Genomic DNA, 27,168 nt, shown 5'->3' with positions numbered 1-27,168 from the left:
GTAATGGGAATATTTCCAGCTGCCAAGGTAACAGTTTCCAACTAGCCTGCTGCTTTATGACGTGCGTGTGAAGCACGACGATTACTAAAATGAGTCAGCTGATGTGACTGTTGTATTTCAAGTCAGTAGTGATGTGATAATAAAAGTGACGTTGTAACGAGTTGTTTGGTTTTGGAGTGATTGTAATAAAATTATCACTGAAATCTCATTAGTAATTAGTTACACTACTCGTTACTGGAAAAAGTAATATTATTATTGTAACACGTTACTGCTCAACACTGGCCGTGCTTTACACTCTATAGTGCACCTTTAATTTAGGTGGTTTATAGTGAACACGACATATACCTGAGAAATAAAAGAAATCTTTGTTATTTATTGTCAAACACATGTTGATAGGTTGAAATACCTCACAGGGCCACATACTGTATATCTCCTCATTACCCTGAAAACCATATCAACCCCCACGTGGTCATTTAATGCTGCAGAACAGTAAAAACGTCACCTACCACCTCTTTTAGAAAATATCCAGTGAAATAATGACTCTCAGATAGCAGTTATTTTTGAGCAAAAAGGCATAAATAGCCTTTCTGAATGACGCCCAGCGGGCTGATAAGCTTCCTGCTGGGCCCCAGGCGAGGCCTCCCGGCAGCCGGCACTCATTACCACCTCACTCAGGTTAAGCCGTGGATCCACCTCTGCCTCTCCTCCCAATTACCTCTCCATCCAACACTGGCAAGCCAAGGAAAGGAGGCCAGGCCACAGGCTGACACACTGTCTGGCTGCAGCGAGCCTGTAATCACACCGGAGCAGAGAAGAAGCCAAGTTTCCTTTCTCCAAAGGTTGTGTAAAGACTCGCTCAGGTCTGGGTTTGATTTGTGGGCGTCTGGAGGAGGATTCATTAACAGCTGCTGCCTGCAGCGAACACTCACAGGCAGCAGGATGGTTGACAACTTGGTGATAGTTTTCATATTAACAATGAATCAAATGGCTCTGTGTGAAGTGAAAGGAGTGGGCCAATATGTAAATTTCACTGTACAATTATCTGGGCCAGATTCTCTTGATAACGGCAGGGAAAACATGGAAATCTTCCAACATTCATTTATCATTTTTAAACATTTGTCTTCATTTATGTATCTCTGTTTTGTTCATTTATTTTTTCTTTAGCTGGAGCCGCTTTCTAACAAACCATCTGCACAGTACTTGTGTGTCAAGCCTACTGTTCGTGGAAATGAATGAACTGCCATCACTGCAGTCACGTCTCACTGTTAAATCCATGTAACATGTGATGCATGTAAAGGACTGAACTTGTTGAATGTGTTGAAATCATAGCGCAGTGATTAAAATGCATTTGAAATGAAGGTTATTACATAATAAAAGCACAATTTAGTCTGATTTTAGTTGACAGCTAGACGTCTTTTCTCCTGCAAACCACATTTACTGGGCCGAGCTGTGATCAGCTGCTCCAACAATAAACTTCACGTCTATTAGATTAATTTATTGTTGTTAAGTTAATGTTTTTTTGCTTGTTGGCCATATTAATTATTTATTACTAATCCAAACAATAAAGCAAGACAAAAAAGATTAGTCTGTAAATTTCTGTTTTTTTGTGCAGATTACAGTGCCTTGCAAAAGTATTCATCCCCCTTGACAATTTTACCTATTTGTGTAATTTAAATGGTTTTTATTTAGATTTTTTTTGTAATGAAGCTACACAAAATTAAAAAATGTTTTGAAAAAAATTGGAAATTAAAAAAATTGAAAAGTGGTTTGTGCATATGTATTCACCCCATTTCCTATGAAGCCCCTAAATAAGTCCTGGTGCTACCAATTACCTTCACAAGTCACATGATTAGTTAAATAAATGGCCGCAGGCTCAAGAACGCTTTGAGGGAATTTCTTTAAATTTGGCACAAACCTTCACTTGGACTCAAGAAGGAACACGTTTTATTATGATGGTCAAAGGTCAAAGGTCGAGGTCACTGTATCCTCACAAAACATGTTTTTGTCCATAACTCAAGACTTAATGTGCTACTTATGACAGAACATCACACAAATGTTTAATATGATAAAATGATGAAGTGATGACAGTTTATATCCAAAAGGTCAAAGGTCAGCATCACTGTGACATCATAATGTTCTTCAAATACCCTTCTCTGGCCATCATTCAACATCATGACTCAGAGACATAAGGGGAGACATTTGGTCAGACACTGAAATGGTGACACTGATCTTGAAACTGTGCTGATTGTATAGATCTTCTGTGCGGGGTCATCCCTATGTTTCCAGGGTTCTATGTTCCCCACTTAACCCTGCAAAAAAGCGTCTATGTTCCCTGCTTACACAAAAAGGGTTCTATGTTTCCCACTTGGTTGAGCGGGCAACATAGAACCCTGGAAACATAGATATGCTCCCTTCTGTGCTGCTCTCATTAGCCCCTTTTACACTGCCAGATTTTCTGCGAATGTTGGGCCGTTTTGCCGGCAAGCTGCGAGTGTTTAGACACACAGAGCCGGATTGGCGAGTTGATCCGAGGTGCCCAATTTTCCGCCTCGTAGGGTAGACATATTGGTGGAACCCTTTTAGTTTAAACAGACCAAGGCGGCCTTCCGCAACAGGAGGAGCTGTTGGTGACTTGAGGAATTGCGCGCCCTCCTTGTCCTCGCAAACAAAGAGGCCATTAACCGTCAGATGACGGGGACGGTGAAGGACGGGCCGACTTATGAGAGAATCACCGAAGGACTGACCAGCCGCGGCTTCCCTCCCACGTCACTGTTTACGTCACACGCTGAGCTACATGTTTTGTTACTTGCTCACGCCCCCCATTGCCCCGAAAAAGGCACATTCTGTATAAACAAAAGTAGGTAGGTGGCATTTTGCTGCACTCCCCGAGTTTGTTTTTATACTGCCAATGCTGAAAAAACACTGATTGGGCTTTTCTGCAAGTTTGCACAGTTCCTATCTAAAAAGGGCTACTGACATAAACTGTGTGCAACTTGACATGGCACACAACTGTGAGGTTGTAATTCTAGTTCTTTTAATACATTTTGTCGTAGCACTGTTTCAGAGAATTTCATTGCAAACAACAGTTTCACAAAGAACTTCAACATGAGAGATCCAAAGCTTACTGCTGTGTTGGAGTTGTTGTTTGTTGTTGGAAGGTGTATTTTTTTTTTTGCTCTTTTGAGTCCCAGTCTTTGTGCTAAACTAGGTTAAACATGTCCTGTACTTGTCTCTGTACTGGACACACAGCATCTGAAACATCTGACTCTGGTGAAGATGGTAAACAGACATATTCCCCCAAATGTTCTGTAATATGTTTGAATCACTCCCACACCTCCATGTTGTGTTTGTACGATTACATTTCTCAGCTGAGTCAGTGGTGAGTCAAAGCTGTCTGTGGATGCAGCTCGCTGAGCGTCATCAGCGATGCAGCAGGCAGTCAGCAGGTCTGTCAGTCAAACACAGTCACCGGGGAGCTCCACCTGTGTGCTCACAGACAGGCAGGGAGCAGCATGCAGATTAAACAAACACCCCTCCCTCCACTGCCTGCTGCACCACAGGGGGAGGGGGGTAGAGATATGAATTATTCACACATATACTGTGTGTGTGTGTGTGTGTGTGTGTGTGTGTGTGTGTGTGTGTGTGTGTGTGTGTGTGTGTATGCAGGTGGAGGCTGTGTGTATCATGCTTCACTAGATAAAGTAACAAGGTTGTGTTGAGGTTGAATATATATTATGTATGGAAGAGATGAGAGAGTGACAAAGATATATGAGCATTTATCAGCAGTAAAATGGAGAACTTATCTCGGTGTGATCAGCTCTCACTTATCTGAAGCACCAAATGAAGCACAAAACACCACTCTTTAGTCATTATCAGAGAGCACCCAGAGTCTTTATCCATGTTGTGGTAATGATGTCATTTAAAGAAGCTTTACTGCGGGTGATGTCCTGCTTATTTCTGTAAAAGAACATAAATTAAACTATAAAAGTAAAAGTAGTAATCATGCAGCACAATGGGCACCTTTCTTCTTGTCGTTTTTTTGTTTTGCATCATTTGGAAATTGAGACAGGCGCAGTAACTGGTTGACTCAGGTGATAAATCTTGACCACTTTGTGCACAGTCAGTTTATAACAGTGATTATGTTTCTGTTCGTAAAATCTCAGATTATTAACCTTAACATACTGCAACCAACTGTTAGATACATACAAGCTGGTGAAATAAATATTTCACTTGTAAATGTTTTGGAATTTAAGAAGCCTGTAAAGAAGCACAAAAATGAAAATACTGAGGGACTGTTCATTATTAAAGGAGGGGAAGGGGGTGGTGCAAAACAGCACAGGGAGGGACGCAGGTTTTTATTTTGGCTTAGAGGAGGGGCATACGACTTTAAATGGTTGTGTTTTATTTATTTATTTTTATTTTATTTTGAATACCTCTAAAACCTGCCAGTGGGATTTAAGGTATGTTTTCTTTTTCTTTCTTTTCTAAAATGGCACAGTTTATCATACCAAGAAACTGTGAAAATAAGAAATTATCACTAGGTTTCCAAATTTGTGTGACACATAATAAAAATGATGATAATAGCTTTATTTATATAGCACAGTCCATACAGCAAGTGCAACTCAAAGTGCTTTACATAATAATATGAGAAAATACACATAAAGGACAGTATTAAAATATAACATAAAAAATGCCGATTTGCCAATGATTAATGAACATCTTCCTTGAAGAAGTGATTTTTCAACAGCCCTAAATTAATACAGAAATAAATTTCATCTTTGATCGCCTCCTTTCTGAAAATGTAATATCGTCGGTGTCTTTTAATTTGAAAGCCTTGACAGCAAAGCTACAGCCAGAACGCTTTTATTCTGAAGGTCACAGCGGAAACCATTGACGCTGGTGTTGAAAAAGAAAAGCTAACAGAGCTAACAGTGAGTGGCGTCAGACGATTTTAGTGCTGCAAACTTCTCCGTTGTCGCTTTTTAAGTTTCTGGCCTGTAGATATCCTTTTAACCGATACAATCTTTGACTTTGATACATGACGACTCTGAATTAATATCGTAAACATGATTTCGCTAGCAGCTAACGTTAGCTACTTAGCCAGCTAGCGTTAGCTGTCGGTTGCCTGACAACAGAGAGGAAGCCAAACAAACTCAGCTCACTGCTAGCAGGCTAGCACAGGCTAGCTGGCTGAAGTGAGTCAAAAGAATTTGATTATTTAAACGTTTAGTGATATGACTGGTGGCGGGTAAAAAGGACAGATAATGGCGGATGACGGTAGACGAGGAGATGAAGATGACCGCGGTCCCGGAGCAGTTCATCAGGTGTTTGTGGTGATGGAGTGTTTGCTGGAAAAGTTGAAGGTGTTGAATTATGAGGAGGAAGTTCTGGCCAAACACAACATGAAAAATCTGTCCAGGTGAGACATAACTTCACAGTAACACGTGGAAGTCACTGTCTAGCTAAAGCTTTATAATCTCACAGGTGTCGAAGTGATGTTCGTTTAGTAATGTGTGCTCCAGATCCCTGCAAATGTTACTGTTTGATTACAGTTATTTATTTCACCAGAGTATCACCTGCACTTGTCACCTAATGAGTTACACACTGTCCCAGTTACAAGTGTGGTTTTGTCACTGATGAGATTTAACATGAGTAGTAGTGAAACAAAGCCCACTTTTTAAATTAATTAGGGTGCACGATATTGGATTTTTGGCCAATATCCGATGTGCCGATATATAGCAACTTATTTGGCTGATAATCACTACCGATATCGATTTATTAATTTTTTATTTTAGTGATCATCAAGTCTCTTCTGTAGTGGAATTAACAACATATTCTACATGCATACTCTTAAGACAGCCCACCAGCAGATGGAGACATGATATAAAATGCTTTTTATGTAAAATTCATTCATTGTGCAAATTAAGAAAAAGCATGTTGGCCGATTCTGATTTATATTGAAGCCGTTATTGGCCGATACTGATGACGTGCTGATATTATCATGCATCCCTAAACATATCTATAATACTCTCTGTTAAACCTGTTTATATTTTCTGTTACTGTGTATATTTGTATTTCCACTTTATTGGTCTTTTATTTATATATATATGTGTATTTATTTATATTATATTCAACTCTTCCTACTTTGCACTGCAACTGCAGCACAACAGCTTCCCGTGGGATAAAAAAGCTCTATACCCTTATCTTTAAAGTTTGAACGCTCCTTAATAAAATGTCCCACAAGTTTTGTGCTGTAAAATGATCTTAAAATGATAGTTTTTAATTATTTTACTTACTAAAGTAATGAATGCTGAAGTTGAAATTAAAAAAATATAATAATTAAACACACAGGGAAAATAGTATGCAAATATACAGTATGTACACGACATGTAAACAGACCCAAAATGATTTTCTCAATCTGACATTTAATTTTCATACTTTGTTATTAATCGGTATTGGTTATTGGCCATATAAGTTGTTATTTATTGGCATATCGCTGAAGCCATATAGCCAAAAAATCCATAGTGCATCCCTAATACGTATACAACAGATATGGACAGATTTGAAGACCCATAAAGTTCTATATGTTTTACTTTTTAAAAAATTTTTTTTTTTTTTGACAAATTATGAAAATTAAATGTCAGATTCAGAAAATCATTTTGGGTCTGTTTACATGTTGTGTACATACTGTATATTTGCACATCATGTTCCCTGTGTGTTTAATTATCATAATTTATTTTATTTCAACTTTATTATTTATTACTTTAAATTTAAAACTATTATTTTAAGATACAGCACAAACCTTGTGGGACATTTTAGGGAGCGTTCGAACTTTAAAGATAAGGGTGCAGAGCTTTGTTTATCCCAAGGGAAGCTGTTGTGCAGCATTTGCAGGGGGGTGGGGGGTGGATATATCGATATCGGTCAAATGAGTTGTTACATATCGGCATATCAGGTATTGGCAAAAAAATCCAATATCATGCATCCCCATTGGAAATATATTTAGGAACCTTAGGGCCTTGTAAACAAGCAGAAATAAAAAAAAAAGACCACTTACTGCAGAAATTCACTTCCCCATCTTTCTTCTCTGTTTTCCCCTCATCAGACATTACTTTGTCTCCAGTCCGTATCTGGCATTCAACTCGGGCGAGCAGTTCTACATGTTCACCATCATTGCAGCATGGCTCATCAACGAGGCAGGGAGGCCGTTCACTGAGCCTCAGGAGTACGACGAACCCAACGCCACCGTGTCCAACATCCTGGCAGAGCTCAGGGCTTTTGTAAGCAATGCTCAACCCTCAGATCTGTGTGTTGTGAATAGGGTTGCAACGGTATGAGATTTTCACGGTACGATAACTGTCTCAGAGAATATCGCGGTATCATGGTATTTAAGTATTTATCTTATCATCAGTCAGATCCTTAAAAAGGAAGGGTTATTGTTGGTTGAACAAACGTTATATTACTATAATTGAAATTTGAAACCGTTCTGTTAATTGAAGTATGTGTATAAAGCCTCCCTTTTGAAAATAACTAAATTAAAGGGGAGATTCTCCGTCTAGTTGCTTTTTATTTTTCCAGTATTGTAGATAAGCAAATGTACACAGTATGATAACCATCAACTTATATATCATGATATATCTTGCAACTGGTATATTGCTGCAACCCTAGTTGTGACGCAAAGTGGCTGTAGTTAAAGCGCCGTCGCTACTCAGAGTCAAAGCTCTGAAGTGTGCAGTGTATGCTGTTCAAATGTTGCATTTTCCTTTCAGTTACCAATCAACCAAAATGTGTTGTGATAGGGTGAGCAGCTTTCATTTTGTACCAGATTTCATCCTGACTGGCGTGAAAGTGCCTTCAAAAGTCTTCATACGCAGACAACCAGTAAATTTAGTGATCATATATTCCAGAAATCAAATATCAACACAGACACACAGACACTCTTTCTAACAGCTTCCACTCGCTTTTCACTTTTCCCTTGTGTAATTGAGTGTCTGCTTCTTGGAGCTCAGAATAAAAAGGTCTGAAAAAGTTCAAAAGTTCCACATTTATCCTTGATAAAACGTGCAGACGCCCGGTAACTTGACAGACGAGTAGTGAATAAAACAGATGAATGAAATATGTAACAATGAATAAAATATTTCAAAGTGCTTTTGATCCTGACCTCAAACTCAGTCGACTCAGACTCCTCATTGTTAGCTGCTGTTACACAGTAAGAACTCACAAGTTTGAGAGTGCTGGGGACTTATTTGACTCGTGACTGTGTCTGTCAGGGTGTTAAGGTGGATTTCCCGCCCTCCAAACTGAAATCCGGTTCCGGCGAATACGTCTGCTTTGTGTTGGACCGACTGGCTGAGGAGGCTCTGAGGAAGAGGGGGTTCTCCTTCAAAAGGTACTCAAATATTTCTCCTCTGTTCACCTCTCTAAAACAACTCAAATCTCTTCTGTCTTACTCTTTAACTCTCATTCGTTTCCATTTCCTTGTACTTCCGTTGCTTGTTACTTTTCCTCACCTGCTGGATTCCTTCTCAAAGTCTTCACAATTATGATTTGCACATTTTCAGGTCACATCGTGATATTTAGCTTTAAATGTGAGGGCGCAGGGTCATGCAGTGTATCTGTGCCAATTATACTGAACGTGAATACACTATTTGCTTTTTTAATCAAGGAGAAGCCGATCATGCTCCGGCTTTTGACTTCCTGTTCTTTTCCTTCCCTCCAGACCAAACTACCCAACAGAAACCACAGAAGAAGAGTCTGTGATAGAGGACGATGCAGAGCTTACACTCAGCAAAGTAGAAGAGGAGATGATCGTAGGTGTCCCAGCTTAATTTAATTGTAAACACAGAACTCCTCATCTTAAGTGTTTGTTACTTCCAAATGTTTACCTCTTTAAAGGTGATGTTAGATTTAGGGGAATTTAATGGCATCTACTGGCATCTAGTGGTGAGGATTGCAGACTGCAACCAGCTCAAACTTCTGGTTAGAATTCCTTCGGTGTTCATTGTTCAGGAGGTTTGTGTGTTGTGGGCTACTGCAGCAACATGGCAGTGAACATGGTGGTATCCAAAAAGTAAGATCCGCTCGCTATGTAGATAAACCGTTCATTCTAAGGCGACAAAAACACAGTGATTATTATTTTCAGGTGATTATACACTGAAGAAAATATACTGCTGATATTATATTATCATATGCCCCAGAATCATACACACATTGGATTTTTAAATCCATACTGATTTACTTGCTCTATCATTCGAGACTCAATTGGAACTACTGTAGGAAAAAAACATGCTTCACCCTGTCTGTGACTGTGTTAAAATACTTTCTAACAGGTACAAGCTCTAACAGAAAGCAAATAGATCAATGAAAGAAGGGACCACTAATTATGTCAACACCTTTGAATTATATGCCCGTCTCATGCGAGAATATAGGTGAGTTGACAAACAGTGTCACAGAATCTGGCAGGTCACACATCTCGATGTAACGCTTATTCAGATTAAGGTCACATTAGAAAAAAAAACAGTCTTTGATTAAGGGAATTGCTGCATCAAAGCAAACATCACAATAAAACATGTGCAAACACCAGCCTGAGATAAAACAACCAAGCCAATTAGTCACAAGTCACTCACTCTGTTAAATAATTCAAACAGTCAAAGGCATACGTCTCAACACATACACACCTCAGCATGTACATTACAAGCAAACACACAATAGGTGACAGAATCTGCAGTTATCTGTGAGCCGCCCGACCCCTCTGTCTGTCCTCCAGGAGTTACCCATTAATCAGTTTAACTGTCAGGGGGCCAAATGAATGTTTATAATGACTGTGCTTACACAAGGGAACTCCGCACCTCCTTCAGAATTCATTAGTACATACTTAAAAGTTCAGCACATTAAAAGGGTCAGATAAAATTGGGGCTGACCCCTGAAAGTCAAGCATTCAAAATCATCAGTCATTCATTTTTATTAAAGTTTCAGTGTGTAAGATTTAGGGGAATATATTAGCCAGAATTAAATATAATATAATAAATATGTTTTCTGTTGTGTATAATGAACTTTAGATAACAATTGTTGTGTTTTCGTGTTTTCTTAGAATGAGCCATTTATAGGGAGCGAGTCTCCGTTTATGGTTTATCCACAGTCGCCCAAAACAGACAAACCAAACCCTGGTGGCAAATGGGACCATTCACGTTTTCAGGTCGGCTACTGCTGCTAGAAACAATGAGCAGCACCGGAGTTACACTGGTTTGTAACGTGTAACTGCTTTATTCAATGTCTCTAGCAGTTTAAATCACCAGGCTTCTCATCTATAAACATTGCATATGCACACAACGAGGCCTGAATGTGTGTTTGAGAGGAAGAGGCCTCTGCAGATAATTCGGTGCCCGGTTTCCTGGATGTTATGTTAGTGGAGAATAAAGCCGACCACACATAAAGCAGGTGCTGGACTAGCTGTCCGCAGCGACAAATTGCGTCGGAAAAACATGGATTTGTAACGTGAAACTGAATTATTTGGTGTGTTTTTTACCAGTTTAAATCACTGTCATTTTGATTTGGAAAGGAAAACCTCTGCGGATAATTCGGCTCATGGTAAAAATGTCTAGTAAATGATTTTGTTGATATCTTTCACTGTTTACAAAAAAAAATTAAAAACTAAAAAAAAATGTTTAAAATTAACCAAAACATTCATTTAAATCCACTACAAATAAACCTGATTAAGTATTCACTTCCTGTTTTCAACACTTGACAATCAGTCACTACCACAGTCTTTAAAGCTTGTTGGGGCCTTGCTATGAAAGCTGCTGAGTGAAGTTATTTGTGTGTGTGTGATCTCAGGAGGAGCCTGATGATGAGGAGGAGAACGTGATGGACCTGGAGGCTCTGAAGTTACGAACCACTCACACAGTAAGTTAACCTGGAAATGTGTTACCTTCAGAGACTCTCAAGTGACTTTTTGGTGTGTGCATTTGAATTATGTCACATTTTGTGATGAAACACGTCGTGTTGTTTGTTCCTTGACAGGAAGCTGAACCGTCCTCCAAACCAGATGAGATTCTGGAGTCGACGGTTGATGCCGCAGAGTGGAACCTGGAGGTGGAGAGAGTCCTGCCACAACTCAAAGTCACCATCAGGACAGACAACAAGGTACACACTCACCTGAGCACCACCTTTATCTCAAAGATGATTCTGTTCAGTGCATCACTCTGAGCCTGATGCAGGATCGGTGTAAGTCGGTTTTGTAGTTTTTGGCTAGATCCCAACGTGTGTACAGCTTTCCCTTGTTTTCCATGTCTTCCAAATATAGAGCTGGCTAAAAAGCAGACATTAAAAAGTGTTCAGAAACACCCACTGACGAGCAGCAGCTATGGTTGAGTTTGTTTTTTTTCTAATGTATCTAATCAAGACATTTCTGTTTTCCTCTCTCTGACTGTGCCAGTTGTGTGTGTCAGTGTGAGGTGTGGGAGGAAGTAAAGAGATGAGATCCAGCCATTGTGTTGCCTGATGAACAGTCAGTCATAAATACCGAGATCAATACTGCCAAACTTTGCTAAATGTGAGCTTCATCAGTGATTTTTGAAGGGCCTTTGCATTGCTGGAAAATCAGGATGTTGTGATTCAAATCACACCAACTATTTACAGTGTTGAGTCTGCATTACTTTGCTGACACACAGTTGTGTTAAGGCCCAGGCACACCAGACCGGCTTCAGAGAACTAGTGGCAACGAAGCCCCCTGTTGCATCGCCTGACGTTGCCATGTCTCAGCCAAAAAGTTGCACATGAACACACCGCAAAGACTCCAGCCAGCAGCCAACCAGCATGTTGATTCTGCACCTGGGTGAGAGGAAATAACTCCACACCAGCAGATGGCGGTAGTCTTTATTCGTCAGTCAAAAAGGGAGACTGGAAGACCGTCTTGATGTGACTAAGCCAGTTAACACATTTAAAGCAATGTTGAAAGAACAGAGTGAATTTACTGTGCATCAGTGAACTAGAACGCAACCCATCATGAAACATTTCTGCCGAAGAGCCCAGTGGCTGAAAAAAAATAATCTGACCTTTTGAAACATGTTTGTTTTGATCTAATTTCCTCTTACATTTAGCTGTTTGTTTACTTTCCTCACTTCGTTTTTCAGAGTGATTTCATTCACCAACTTCATCATGCTGAATCAGCCAAAAAAAATGAGCCAACCGGGGCTGAGAGGCAACAGTGCGGGACACACCGCACTGACAAGGGCAACAGACACTCACTGACACCCCAACATTGACAGACAGCCATTAGTACACTGTAAGAAGTTAGAGTGTGTGTGTTTTATTGTGCCTACGTGCTGGTGATAGCCATGGTCAGAGGTGTTATGATTTCGGGTTGTCTCTACGTACGTACGTCCATCCCATTCTTGCAAATGTGATACCTTAAAAACGCCTCGAGGGAATTTCAGATTTGGCACAAATGTTCACTTGGACTCAACAATGAACTGATGAGAGTTTGGTGGACGAATTTGTTTGTTTTGTGACTGTCACAAAACAAACAAATTCTTACACTGATTATGACAATATTTCACAAATGTCTAATAAGGATATAATATAACTATGGAGTGATAACACTTTATATCCAAAATGTCAAAGGTCACCTTCACCGTGACATCATGATGTTCTGCCAGAACACTTTCCTGTCCATTACTTGACATCATATATTAGGAACAGAGGAGGAGGCATTTGCTCAGATACTGAGGCCTAGTCCAAACGGACCCGCGTACTTCTGAAACCGTGTATTATTCTATGCAGTTTGGCTGTTTGGCCACACGCAGCCACACTTGTGGGCCCCCGAAACCACGTTTCTTTGAAACTGGAGTCCAGGGTGAGGTTTCTGGAAGACTCCGGTGCCAGCGGTTGCGTGTGGATAGGATAACCACAGTATTTTATTACCTGTCTCCATTGTTTGACGTCAGAGCAACGGTAAATAGGTCAGTATGTGAAATGGCAGACCAAACAAACATGCTGGTGCTAACTTTATTTGTGAGCGTGCTGTCTGCTCTCTTTGGCATATCCAGCTGCTCGACCTAATGACCAACGAAGGAGGCTGCCCCTGTTGCTAGCTACCCCAACTACACTACCACGAAAGCAGTGACGGGCCTGCCAACGGACGTCCGACCCAGCTGGTTGGATTTCTATCATATTTTTTTTTATCACACCACTTTTTTTCGAAACCGGAGCTTGAAAACCTTCGGTTTCAGAAGTACACAGGTTTGTGTGGATTAGGCCTGAATGTTGAGACTGTGCTGATTGTACAGGTCGTCTGTGCTGCTGTGGGGAGGATGTGTGTGAAGCATCCATGTTTCCACAGACATTAATATCAACTGGAAGTGCAATTGACTGTGAGGCAGTAATTCTAGGTCATTAATACATTTTATTCACTGAGAAGGAAACTGAGACTGAGATAAAAAGCAGCAGGCAGGTATCTCTGTCCAGACTTTACTCTTCAACTTGAACTTTCTTCATTTGTTTTCCCCCCATGTTCCGTCTCTCCCTCCACGTGTGCCAGCTGGCCGTTAACATTTATTATAGTTCCTTAAAAATTTGTGGGAAAGTTCTGAAGTTTTGTTCATGAAAATGTGTGGAAGCATTACGTATTACTGCAGATAATGATTATTATTATGACAGTAATACTGATAGATATTATGTGGGTAGTAAAATGAAATAATGTGGTAGATATTAACATCACGAAGCTCAGTGTGAAATATACAGTTTGAAGGACTGAAAGAGCAACCTTTGTAGGCAAACTGAGACAGCTGCTGTGGTTTCCCAGCATGCTCTCTGTTGTGTCGCTGCTGTCTGAGTTGTTTTTGTCTGGTCTCTGGTCTGTGTGTCCGTCTGCAGGACTGGAGGATCCACGTGGACCAGATGCATCAACACAGAGACGGGATCAAGTCCTCACTCAAAGAGACCAAGGTGCGTTCACTGACCTGGTTCAGTAATAACAGCAGCGATGACTGTTGAGCTGAGGTCTGTGTGTGTGTGTGTGTGTGTGTGTGTGTGTGTGTGTGTGTGTGTGTGTGTGTGTGTGTGTGTGTGTGTGTGTGTTTGGCTCCACCTGCTGTTTCCTGCACACTTTATAATATTTACCCTCTCACAATGCTGTGTGACACCCTTTTACTACGTACACAGGTGATACAGCAGTGCTACTTCTGTTAAAACACCATCAATACACTGCAGCAGGTATTCATGTTTTCATCGCACACGTGTTTAGAATGAACTCCTTACATTAACTTCCTGTGAGGAATGTTATTGAGCTGCATTGTTTTGGCTAGAAAGATCCTAATGATCCAGAATGACAGAGGCACTGTTGTGTCTCGAGCCTGTTTTTAAACGTACGACTCTGATGTAACAATACAAGCTGTGAGAGGTGATGGAAATAAATCACACAGGTGAGACAGTGCATGTGCTCAGTCGACTTGTTTGTCTTCACCCTGATCTTTTGGGGGAAAACAGCTGATGTAACAACACCACACCTGTCAGCCTCCACCTGATACCATGAAGCTACCATCACTAGATGTTTAGCTTTCGCTTCATTTGCTCACTTTGAGAAGATTTGAGATCCTCTGCAGCTGGAGTGTTTCTAATATCAGCTCTGCATCATGTTACACTGAGCCTCCTGTTAACCACCTGACACCCACAGAAGAAAAATATTTCTTCAGTCAGAAACTTAACTGATTAACACGTTTAACTCCTGAAAGTGAAAACGACAGCAGGATTGTTCTTAAAAGACGCTGAAAACATCCTCCATAATATCCTCTCCTGTGCTGCGTCCTCTCATGTCCCCGCAGAGCTACTTGGACAAACTGCAGGAGGACATTGGTAAGACTCTTGAGAAGGTGAGCAGCAGAGAGAAATACATCAACAACCAGCTGGAGCATCTGATCCAGGAGTACCGCAGCGCTCAGGCCAAACTCAGCGAGGTAAACACCAGAACTGTTTGGCAACTTAATACTTAATACAGTCTTTGGATTAAGAGGTTTTAAGACCGGCTGTGTGACCTCTTGCACATGCGGTCACACTGTGGAAATATAAATAATTTGATGTTTGGGGAAGAAACAGTGGAGAAAAGTGGTGACGAAGCTGTGTTCTCCACCAGGCAAAGGAGCGCTACCAGCAGGCCAGTGGAGGAGTGACTGAGAGGACCAGAGTCCTGGCAGAGGTCAGTGAACACATCACACATTTTTACATCACTCTACGGTCCTCAGAGAGTTTGAACAGACGACACTGCAGCAGCCAATAAACCTCTCTGTCTTTGGGTTTCCTGTTATTTCCTACCTTCTCACCTGTTCTCAGCGGACAGGGAAACTTCCTGAAGTACAGTTTAAAGTACAAGTACCTTGAATCACATATACCACCGCTGAGCTTGTGTGCATTACATTTAATGGTACAAACTGTGATGGATGCAAACAACAGGAAAATAAGATGACAAACACACAACATATTATTATTCAGTGATAAATATGAATGTAGTTTATAGTAAGTTATATGTAGTCAGTAACAAAAAGACGTGTTGGGGCCTTAAATCTGCATTCAGAGTGAAATAAAGTGTCTTTGAGTAATAGTGAATGATGATGAGAGAAATAAAGAAGCAGAAAGGTCCTGAGTAGAGAAATGAAGAAATAAAACACTTATTAGAACATGTAAACGGATTAAAAAATAGCCAGAGAATAAATGCTGTTAAAGAATCAGAGTTATGAGCAGGAAAAATGATTCATTTCGAACTATCACAACTGGCTGGATTTCATCCTTTTCTCAGGTATTCCAGTAAAACTGAGCTCCAATGAATTCTCACTGCCAGGTAGTTTGTGAGCTTTTCTGTGTGTGTCTGTGTTTCAGATCAGTGAGGAGCTGGAGAAGGTGAAGCAGGAGATGGAGGAGAAAGGCAGCAGCATGTCTGATGGAGGTGATACTGTGACTGAATCTCTGTCTCTGAGTCGAGCTCGTGGAAATGAAGTGTCTGTATTTGGTGCTGACCGTCTGTCTGTGTTCGTCCTTCAGCTCCGGTAGTGAAGATCAAGCAGAGTTTGACCAAGTTGAAGCAGGAGATCGTTCAGATGGACGTGAGGATCGGCGTCGTGGAGCACACGCTGCTGCAGGCCAAACTCAAAGAGAAGTCCAACATGACGCGCGACATGCACGCCACCAACATCCCCGAGCCTGCCGCCGGGCCCTTCTCTTAGGTTCACCTCCACGATGGGCCCTTCTCTTACATTCACCTCCACATCTGGCTCATCACTGAGGTTCACCTCCATGCTGGGCCCTTCTCTTACATTCACCTCCACGATGGGCCTTTCTCTGAGGTTCGCCTCCATGCTGGGCCCTTCTCTTACATTCACCTCCGTGCTGGGCCCTTCTCTTAGGTTCACCTCCATGCTGGGCCCTTCTCTTAGGCTCACCTCCACATCTGGCCCTTCACAGAGGTTCATTTACATGCTTAGGCCCTTCTCTAAGGTTCACCTCCATGCCGGGCCCTTCTCTTACATTCACCTCCACGATGGCCCCTTCTCTTAGGTTCACCTCCACGCTGGGCCCTTGCTGAGGCTCACCTCCACATCTGGCCCTTCAGTGAGGTTCATTTACACGCGGGGCCTCTCTCTGAGGTTCACCTCCATGCTGGGCCTCTCTCTGGGGTTCACCTCCATGCGGGGCCTCTCTCTGAGGTTCACCTCCATGCTGGGCCTCTCTCTGAGGTTCACCTCCATGCTGGGCCTCTCTCTGGGGTTCACCTCCATGCTGGGCCTCTCTCTGAGGCTCACCTCCACATCTGGCCCTTCAATGAGGTTCATTTACACGCGGGGCCTCTCTCTGAGGTTCACCTCCATGCTGGGCCTCTCTCTGGGGTTCACCTCCATGCGGGGCCTCTCTCTGAGGTTCACCTCCATGCGGGGCCTCTCTCTGAGGTTCACCTCCATGCTGGGCCTCTCTCTGAGGTTCACCTCCATGCTGGACCCTTCTCTTAGGTTCACCTCCACCATGGGCCCTTTCTGAGGCTCACCTCCACATCTGGCCCCTCTCTGAGGTTCCTCTACATGCCAGGCCCTTCTCTTACATTCACCTCCACGATGGGCCCTTCTCTTAGGTTCACCTCCACGCAGGGCCCTTTCTGAGGCTCACCTCCACACTGGGCACTGAGCGAAGACAAAACACCTGTATTTCTTGAACTTGAACTTGAGCTGAAAATGTGAGTCTCGTGATGTCGGACCCTTAAAACTTACTAAAGTTTTATTTCAAAACAGAGAAGATGAACTTTCTTAATACTTCAAAAACATTTTTAGAATCAAGTCATAAAACCATTTGGAGTTGAATGAACAGTTAATTCATTTGGCTCCTTGTCCTGAATGTCATTTATTTATTTTTGAGCTTCAGTTTCTGTAATAATAATATTTGGTATCTTTTTCATGTGTACATGAACATAAAATAAATTTTGATGCAGACAATAATTTGTGTCTTCAGAAGTCATTAAAGTTAAATTTATTGTTTGAATATTTGTTGGTCTTGAGCAAAATGTCCACTAGGTGTCGCCAGCAGACAATGTATGTATTCAGATTTACCCAGGTACATCCTGTGATTGCTTTTTGTTATAATATTTCACTTATTTATGCTCCACCCAGCCAGCACACCGTGTGACCCAAATCAAGCACACCTAAGATGTCCCACACTAACAGGTACCTGCTGGATCTGGCCCGAGGTGTGTGAGGACTTCCTGCAGTCTGTGACAATAATCCCTGATGTGACTGCAGCGTCTCACTCAGCTCTACGTGTTGGAAACATTTGAGGAGCAGCAGAGATGAACCTGGAACAGATAGTGGAGGGCTTGATGGTGCGCGAGATTCACAGGATGATGTTCAGACAGGTGCGGAAAACGCACACGCTGATTTATCTAACTGTACAGAGAGGGACATCAACCACTGTGCTGCATGCAACGGAGTAGTGTGTGTAGGGGGGTGTGTGTGTGTGTGTGTGTGGAGTTTTTATTGTTTATACATCTCTCCTATTGCCTCATGATGTTTACTCCATCTGCTGATTCTATCTATCTGAAGTGTCACGCTGTTAAATTTATGTGGACGAATAATTCTTGTTGCACCTGCTGCAATGTCCACAAACCTTTTATTTATTGTCCATAATTTCTGATGAAGTGTCTGAGTTTTGTCTCTTTTCTGGTTGGTTCTTGTGACGCTGCACTGAGGAAAATGGTACCGTGTGTTTATCAGGAGCGTCTGGTGTGTTGCTGATTAAAGAAGCTCCTGGTTTCACCTACATTTATTAAACACACTCTCCTCACACCACTGCTGCAGAGAACACCTCCTTTATTTCAACTAATAAACACCACACAGTATTTTTTTTTTCAAGGTGATCATTTAATATCAACAACTGTCTCTACAAAGCTTTGATAGTTTTAAGCTAATCATGAAAATAAAAAGTTTGACTGTGATATCTTTAAATCAGCTGTGGAAAACTAAAAATATTGTCAAAGGCAAAAAACAAACAAATATTAATTCATATCAATCAACAGCTGAAGTGCTGAATCAGCTGATCTGGTTCATTCGTCTCCTGGATTCACACTTGCAACAAATAACTTACTTGATATTTGTTTCAACCATCTGAAGCTTGAAATGCTGCTTTGGTTCAGGATGATATTCTGAAACTGAAATGTTTTGTCACAAATGCTTCAAAGTAGATCATTAAATATGTGACAAGATTATTAAACAGCTACTGAAGCGTTTTATGACAGTTTACTTTGGTAACTTCCTGTTGTCAGTCAACTGTGTTTAACCAGCAGAAGAAAATGTGACAGAATTTGAGGAGGACTCAGAGAAATATGGAGCCATCACCAAAACCTGAGGAGCCAAGACATATTTTACAACTAAAAACTTTTCAAACAGGGAGCAGGTTTTAGACGAGGATACAAAGTTCAAACTCAAAGTGCTCCTCCTCTTCCTGGAATGACTCAGCGCTTGATGAGCCCTCCCTCCTCTTCCTGCTCTCACACACACAGCCAGCTCCACTCTGTCCACACATTTCCTTGTTCCCTCCCCTTCAGATCTACAGTGTGTAACCAACACGGTGGTGACGTGAGAGAGCTGACAGACTCCATTCACTGCAGGAACACATGATGGTTAGATCAGAGCTCAAACTAGTTTCTCTTCTCAGAGAGTGAAACTCACACAGTCACTGCCACGAGGTGAAATGGCGCAGAAAGGAGTTGAGCTGGACCAAGAAACCTTCTCTTGTTCCATCTGTCTGGATCTACTGAAGGATCCGGGGACTCTTCCCTGTGGACACAGCTACTGCATCAACTGTATTCAAAGCTTCTGGGATGGAGAGGATGAGAAGAGAATCTACAGCTGCCCTCAGTGTAGGCAGAGCTTCACACCGAGGCCTGTCCTGAGGAAAAACACCATGTTAGCAGATTTAGTGGAGGAACTGAAGAAGACTGGACTCCAAGCTGCTCCTGCTGATCACTGCTATGCTGGAGCTGAAGATGTGGCCTGTGATGTCTGCACTGGGAGGAAACTGAAAGCCTTCAAGTCCTGTCTGCAGTGTGTGGCCTCTTACTGTGAGAAACACCTCCAGCCTCATCGTGAGTCGGCTCCATTCAAGAAACACAAGCTGGTGGAGCCCTCCAAGAAGCTGCAGGAGAACATCTGCTCGTCATGATGAGGTGATGAAGATGTTCTGCCGCACTGATCAGCAGTGTATCTGTTATCTCTGCTCTGTGGAGGAACATAAAGGCCACGACACAGTGTCAGCTGCAGCAGAAAGGACTGAGAGGCAGAGAGAGCTGGAGGAGTCGACAAAACATCCAGCAGAGAATCCAGGACACAGAGAAAGGTGTGAAGCTGCTCCAACAGGAGGTGGAGGCTATCAGTCGCTCTGCTGATAAAGCAGTGGAGCACAGTGAGAAGATCTTCACTGAGCTGATCCGTCTCATGGAGAAAAGACGCTCTGATGTGAAGCAGCAGCTCAGATGGCAGCAGGAAACTGAAGTGAGTCGAGTCAAAGAGCTTCAGGAGAAGCTGGAGCAGGAGATCACTGAGCTGAAGAGGAAAGACGCTGAGCTGAAGCAGCTCTCACACACAGAGGATCACACCCAGTTTCTACACAACTACCCCTCACTGTCAGCACTCAGTGAAGCCACACACTCATCCAGCATCAACATCCGTCCTCTCCGCTACTTTGAGGACGTGACAGCGGCTGTGTCAGGAGTCAGAGATAAACTACAGGACGCTCTGAGGGACACATGGACAAACGTCTCACTGACAGGGACTGAAGTGGATGTTTCACTGCCACAACCAGAGCCCAAGACCAGAGCTGAGTTCTTCAGATATTCACGTCACATCACCCTGGATCCAAACACAGCATTCATAGCGCTGTTATTATCTGAGGGGAACAGGAAAGTGACAGTAATGAGACAACAACAGTCTTATTCTGATCACCCAGACAGATTCACTGGATGTTGTCAGGTCCTGAGTAGAGAGAGTCTGACTGGACGTTGTTACTGGGAGGTGGAGTGGAGAGGGGCAGTTTATGTAGCAGTCGCATACAAGAATATCAGACGAGCAGGGTGGGAAGAATGTTTATTTGGATGCAATGAGAAATCTTGGATGTTAAGATGTGACAATGACAGTTATAAGTTTTATCACAACAAAGTCGAAACTCGTGTCTCAGGTCCTCAGTCCTCCAGAGTAGGAGTGTACCTGGATCACAGTGCAGGTATTCTGTCCTTCTACAGCATCTCTGAAACCATGACTCTCCTCCACAGAGTCCAGACCACATTCACTCAGCCTCTCCATGTTGGACTACGGCTTTGTCTTGATTCCACTGCTGAGTTGTGTCAAGTCAAATAGTCAGAAGTCATTTAAGGGTTAAACTCTGTGTTTGGTCTCCATGTTTGTTGCTGACAGCTGATTGTTGTGGCGTTTCTTCACTGCACACAGATCAGCTGTCAGTCAAACATTGTGGGCGGGACTTTGACATCTTCTCCTGAGTTGTTGTGTAAATGTTTGAGTGTGTTTAGGTGGCGCTCCGTCCTGTGTGTGTCACCTCCTTTATCCTCCACACTTTGTTCTCTTTGTGTTCATCTGTAAAGAAATCTATAATCGCATTTATTTGTTTGGCAGACCAAATGTTGTTGTTCAATCAATAAATCAATTTTATTTATACAGCCCAATATCACAAATCACAATTTGCCTCACAGGGCTTTACAGCATACAACATCCCTCTGTCCTTAGGACCCTCACAGCTGATCAGGAAAAACTCCCCAAAAAACCCTTTAACGGGGAAAAAAACGGTAGAAACCTCAGGAAGAGCAACTGAGGAGGGATCCCTCTTCCAGGACAGACAGACGTGCAACAGATGTCGTACAGAACAGATCAACATGATAAATTAACAGTAATCCGTATGACACAATGAGACAGAGAGAGAGAGAGATGCAGGACAGACGGTAATGACAGTAGCTTACAACAACGTTAATAAAAGTAATAATATTATAATTAATTATATTAATATTTGATAGTATACATGTGTGACCATAATCATATGTGTAATAATAACAGTAGAAGTATGACTTATGACTAATGATGCAGCAGCAGCAGGAGGCATCTGGCAGGATCACGGCAGCAGCACAACCACACACGTCACACCATCCAGACACCACTGCAATACGAGTTAACCTGAGAGACAGAAGAAGAAGCCGAGTTAGTGACGAGAGAGAAAGAGATAGATAGACAGAGAAGGAGCCTGGTGTATTATAGAGGGGTCCTCCGGCAGACTAGGCCTGCGTCAGCCTAACTAGGGGCTGGTACAGGGCAAGCCTGAGCCAGCCCTAACTATAAGCTTTATCAAAGAGGAAAGTCTTAAGTCTAGTCTTAAATGTGGAGACGGTGTCTGCCTCCCGGACCGTAACAGGAAGATGATTCCACAGGAGAGGAGCCTGATAGCTGAAGGCTCTGGCTCCTGATCTACTTTTGGAGACTTTAGGGACCACGAGTAACCCTGCGTTCTCAGAGCGCAGTGTTCTGGTGGGATAATATGGCACTATGAGCTCTCTAAGATATGACGGAGCTTGACCATTTAGAGCTTTATAAGTTAACAGTAGGATTTTAAATTCAATTCTGGATTTTACAGGGAGCCAGTGCAGAGAAGCTAAAACAGGAGAAATATGATCTCGTTTCTTAGTTGCTGTTAGTACACGTGCTGCTGCATTCTGAATTAGCTGGAGAGTTTTTAAGGACTTACTAGAGCTACCTGATAATAGAGAGTTACAGTAATCCAGCCTTGAGGTAACAAAAGCGTGGACCAATTCTTCTGCATCTTTTCAGGTCAGGATAGGACTAATACTTTTTCTTTTTACTTTTAGTGCTGCAGCTGCCTTTGAAAAATACGTACTGTTGCATGCAGTATGCACACAATCAGGACACACTGCTCTCTCACAACATTACACCCTGAACTTTGACCCCCCTTCTCACATAGTTGTTACCCTGGAGGTAAAACAAGAGGTCGTTCACCGAGCTCACCAAAGACTGAGGTCAACCTAGAGAGATCTTCTGTTGTTGTTGCTTTGCAGTTGTAACTTTGAAGTGATCACTGCATACAAGGTAGATTCCAACATATTATGTTCACCACAGGAAAATGACATCAGCAGTATCTGTCATTGTTATTGTCATAGTAATGTCCTGTTGGTGGTGGTAATCTCTATGATTATTTTCTTCATATAAACAATTAATATATTTATTATTACTATTAGACTGGTCATCAAGGACTTGAATCAGCTGTCAATAAAGCTGTCAACAAGTGGTCATCTGTTTTTGTGGCCCAGCTGATGTGACCAATCTTCCACTGTGCAGAGGATTGTGGGTCAGAATAGCCAGAAAAGCAGGTTGGCTTGCATACTGCAAAATCAGACCAGACGTAGTAGAACATCCTGGTAATTTTGGCATACTACATTTGACATACTGTGTATTGGGTCATACTAAATTTTGTTCTGCATACTTTATAGTACAGTAGTCTGGGTATTGTAACGCACACACACAGTATCTCTGTCAAACTGCTCCTCTTCCTGGAATGACTCAGCACTTGATGAGCCCTCCCTCCTCTTCCTGCTCTCACACACAGCCAGCTCCACTCTGTCCACACATTTCCTTGTTCCCGCCCCTTCAGATCGACAAATAGAAGATGGGTGTAACCAACACTGTGGTGAAGTGGCAGAGCTGACAGACTCCATTCACTGCATGTTGGTTAGATCAGAGCTCAAACTAGTTGTTGACACTGAGAGGTGAAATGGCGCAGAAAGGAGCTGAGCTGGACCGAGAAACCTTCTCTTGTTCCATCTGTCTGGATCTACTGAAGGATCCGGGGACTCTTCCCTGTGGACACAGCTACTGCATCAACTGTATTCAAAGCTTCTGGGATGGAGAGGATGAGAAGAGAATCTACAGCTGCCCTCAGTGTAGGCAGAGCTTCACACCAAGGCCTGTCCTGATGAAAAACACCATATTAGCAGTTTTAGTGGAGAAACTGAAGAAGACTGGACTCCAAGCTGCTCCTGCTGATCACTGCTATGCTGGAGCTGAAGATGTGGACCAACATAAAGGCCACGACACAGTGTCAGCTGCAGCAGAAAGGACTGAGAGGCAGAGAGAGCTGGAGGAGTCGACAAAACATCCAGCAGAGAATCCAGGACACAGAGAAAGGTGTGAAGCTGCTCCAACAGGAGGTGGAGGCTATCAGTCGCTCTGCTGATAAAGCAGTGGAGCACAGTGAGAAGATCTTCACTGAGCTGATCCGTCTCATGGAGAAAAGACGGCTCTGATGTGAAGCAGCAGCTCAGATGGCAGCAGGAAACTGAAGTGAGTCGAGTCAAAGAGCTTCAGGAGAAGCTGGAGCAGGAGATCACTGAGCTGAAGAGGAAAGACGCTGAGCTGAAGAAGCTCTCACACACAGAGGATCACACCCAGTTTCTACTACTACCCCTCACTGTCAGCACTCAGTGAAGCCACACACTCATCCAGCATCAACATCCGTCCTCTCCGCTACTTTGAGGACGTGACAGCGGCTGTGTCAGGAGTCAGAGATAAACTACAGGACGCACTGAGGGACACATGGACAAACGTCTCACTGACAGGGACTGAAGTGGATGTTTTACTGCCACAACCAGAGCCCAAGACCAGAGCTGAGTTCTTCAGATATTCACGTCACATCACACTGGATCCAAACACAGTAAGCACATGGCTGTTATTATCTGAGGGGAACAGGAAAGTGACATTCATGAGACAACAACGGTTTTATTCTCATCACCCAGACAGATTCACTGGATGGTCTCAGGTCCTGAGTAGAGAGAGTCTGACTGGACGTTGTTACTGGGAGGTGGAGTGGAGAGGAGGAGTTTATGTAGCAGTCGCATACAAGAATATCAGACGAGCACGGTGGTGGTGGGATGAATGTAGATTTGGATACAATGACAAATCTTGGATGTTAACATGTGACAATAACAGTTATAACTTTTATCACAACAAAGTCCAAACTCGTGTCTCAGGTCCTCAGTCCTCCAGAGTAGGAGTGTACCTGGATCACAGTGCAGGTATTCTGTCCTTCTACAACGTCTCTGAAACCATGACTCTCCTCCACAGAGTCCAGACCACATTCACTCAGCCTCTCTATGCTGGACTTTGTCTTTGTTGGATTGATTCCACTGCTGAGTTGTGTCAAGTCAAATAGTCTGAAGTCATTTAAGGGTTAAACTCTGTGTTTGGTCTCCATGTTTGTTGCTGACAGCTGATTGTTGGGGCGTTTCTTCACTGCACACAGATCAGCTGTCAGTCAAACATTGTGGGCGGGACTTTGACATCTTCTCCTGAGTTGTTGTGTAAATGTTTGAGTGTGTGTAGGTGGCGCTCCTTCCTGTGTGTGTCACCTCCTTTATCCTCCACACTTTGTTCTCTTTGTGCTCATCTGTAAAGAAATCTATAATCACATTTATTTGTTTGGCAGACCAAATGTTGTTGTTGTTATGAGGTTTTATAGAAGTGTAATGATCCTGATCATAATCAATAAGGACATCATTCATTATTGTCTTGTACACAGCTGAGATTCTTGTGTGGATGAAGTGAATCTGAGCATGAAATCACTGAACAAGAGTCATTTAATAGTGTTTGCTTTCTGTTGTTGTGTCCATGAACATCAAATAAATTTGGATGCAGATCATAATTTGTGTCGTCACAAGTCATTCAAGTGAAATTTGTTATTTAAATCTTTGTTTTGATCAGATGTGGCCAGCACAAACATGATTTGTTCCTGAGCTTGATGAGGTCTCATTTTAATTTTAAAACTTTGATTTTAAACATGTATAAATGTTGACATGACAGAATCAATCTGTGAGAAATGTTCTCAGCAGACAGCACCTAACAGAGACACTAGGAAACCAAACACTGCCACAGTGGCAGTGAGTGACTCAGCTTTTATAACACGTGAAATATTTGAACTCCAACAACAAATGTAAAAATGAGCAGCTTATATCAGGTCCAGTCATAAAATCATGACATGAAAATATGATTCTTTACATTTGGTTCCAAGTGTTTCCATGTTCTTTAATCAGAATTCAACAAGTCAGAGACATTTGAACGTTTAGCCTCAAATCTCAGAGGTGATAAAATGGCACCTGGTGATGCACCTGTGTTCACACTCCTCTCTGACACCTCACCTTTACACACATGCTAGGATTTCATGATTTACAATACAAGAAGCTGAAATGATTGTCTTTATTAATGTTTGTTTGGCTCATGATCCTCACTGACTGAAGGTGACACTTTAGTTTGACCTCCTTTATTTCAACTAATAAACACCACACAGTGGTTTAAATTTAAAAAATCTCTAAAAAAAAAAAATACCTACAAAATCAACAGTACATGCTACAGTTTTGAAACTTTCACCAAACTGTAGCCCCAATCCTGCTGAAACTTTAGTCCACTTAAACTCATTACAAATTATGAAGTCCATCACTCAGTTTTTTTCAAAAACTGTAAAACTTATAAAACCTATCTCCTCCACAATTTTTGCTCAATTGTCACCAAACTTGCTAGAGAGCATCTTCAGACCGTCCTCCACAGAACTTGTTTCTCTGATTTTTGATTTATCAAAAATTAAGCCTACAGTGCATCAAAATGTTTGACTGTAAACAGTACTGTGAACATGTACTATCAAATTCTTGCAAAATACATTTTCAATCTTCCTGAAAAAAATGAGAATATTTTGGAGTCATGGTTGATGAAGTTTGGCAAATATCAGAATTTTATCTCAAAAACTGAATTTTTGAGAACATTTTGAATTCTGCTCTCATGGGAACAACTGGAGTCAATGTAAGAGTGGCATTTTTAAACATCAGATTTTCTCTTATGAAGCAAAACACTTAGAGTCAAAAACAAATCACCAACATTTCCATGCTGTCAAGATGCAATTTATGTATTATCAGATTTTTGTTCAGGTAACAGAATTTCTGACATTTTGAGCATTTTTGAAATCTGCCTTGACAACAGCTGCCCGGACAGTGACTCCCTGAGTCGACAAATGAAGCTACACAGCAGGTCTCACTTCCAGCCAATTAGCTCAGTGACTTAGGAGCTGGTTCTTGGTGTCAGGGCTTGTGGGTTTGAGACCCAGCAAGGGTGTTGATGATAATGACAGATCAAAATGTCACATGTCCTCAACATGAAACACAAGACCATTGTCCTGATGGTGGCATCACAGCAAGCCTCTAAATTAAATAAAAACAAATAGCTTGGACCAGACCATGGGTGAAAGCTAACCAAATTTTGCACAAAGGTCCAGTCTTATGCCAGATTACCTCAGCTGTAAACCCAAGCCAATAGTCCTGATGGTGGCGCTACAGCAAGCGTCTAAAGTTCAAAACATTGAAAATTCATAACAAATCAACCTGCTAGAACTTCACACTTTCATCAAACTGTAGCCCCAATACTAAAGAAACTTTTGTACATTTAAACCTATTAAAAATTGTGAAGTCCATCACTCTGTTTTTTTTAAACTGTAAAACTTATAAAAACCTATCTCCTCCCACAATTTTTGCCTACAGTGCATGAAAATGTTTAACTGTGAACACTACTGTAAACATATATCTGCAAATTG

At 42.1% G+C, this 27,168-nt stretch overlaps 2 protein-coding genes and 2 pseudogenes across 2 annotated transcripts in view; all 4 read left to right on the top strand.

Moving 5' to 3' along the window:
• The first annotated feature begins 4,866 nt into the window (after positions 1-4,866).
• ift57 (intraflagellar transport 57 homolog (Chlamydomonas)) lies at positions 4,867-17,026 on the top strand. The gene is made up of 11 exons (XM_049598537.1): positions 4,867-5,419; positions 7,106-7,280; positions 8,271-8,389; positions 8,720-8,810; positions 10,834-10,902; positions 11,020-11,142; positions 13,873-13,944; positions 14,820-14,951; positions 15,128-15,190; positions 15,868-15,934; positions 16,030-17,026. Exons 1-11 carry the CDS (start codon positions 5,265-5,267, stop codon positions 16,209-16,211), a joined length of 1,248 nt encoding a protein of 415 aa, XP_049454494.1. The 5' UTR covers positions 4,867-5,264; the 3' UTR covers positions 16,212-17,026.
• A 2,133-nt stretch (positions 17,027-19,159) lies between these two features.
• Positions 19,160-27,168, top strand: part of LOC125902281 (tripartite motif-containing protein 16-like protein) — a 43,888-nt gene continuing 35,879 nt past the window's right edge. Inside the window, exon 1 of the mRNA XM_049598524.1 lies at positions 19,160-19,213. The gene's annotated coding sequence lies outside the window, so the exon portion shown is untranslated. The remainder of the gene's footprint in view (positions 19,214-27,168) is intronic.
• Positions 19,219-21,202, top strand: LOC125902278 (tripartite motif-containing protein 16-like; annotated as a pseudogene).
• Positions 21,340-25,236, top strand: LOC125902282 (tripartite motif-containing protein 16-like protein; annotated as a pseudogene).

Source organism: Epinephelus fuscoguttatus, linkage group LG15 (assembly GCF_011397635.1).
Source record: "Epinephelus fuscoguttatus linkage group LG15, E.fuscoguttatus.final_Chr_v1".
In the NCBI taxonomy this organism is placed as follows: Eukaryota; Metazoa; Chordata; class Actinopteri; order Perciformes; family Serranidae; genus Epinephelus; species Epinephelus fuscoguttatus.
This window is presented reverse-complemented; position numbering and strand designations above follow the sequence as displayed.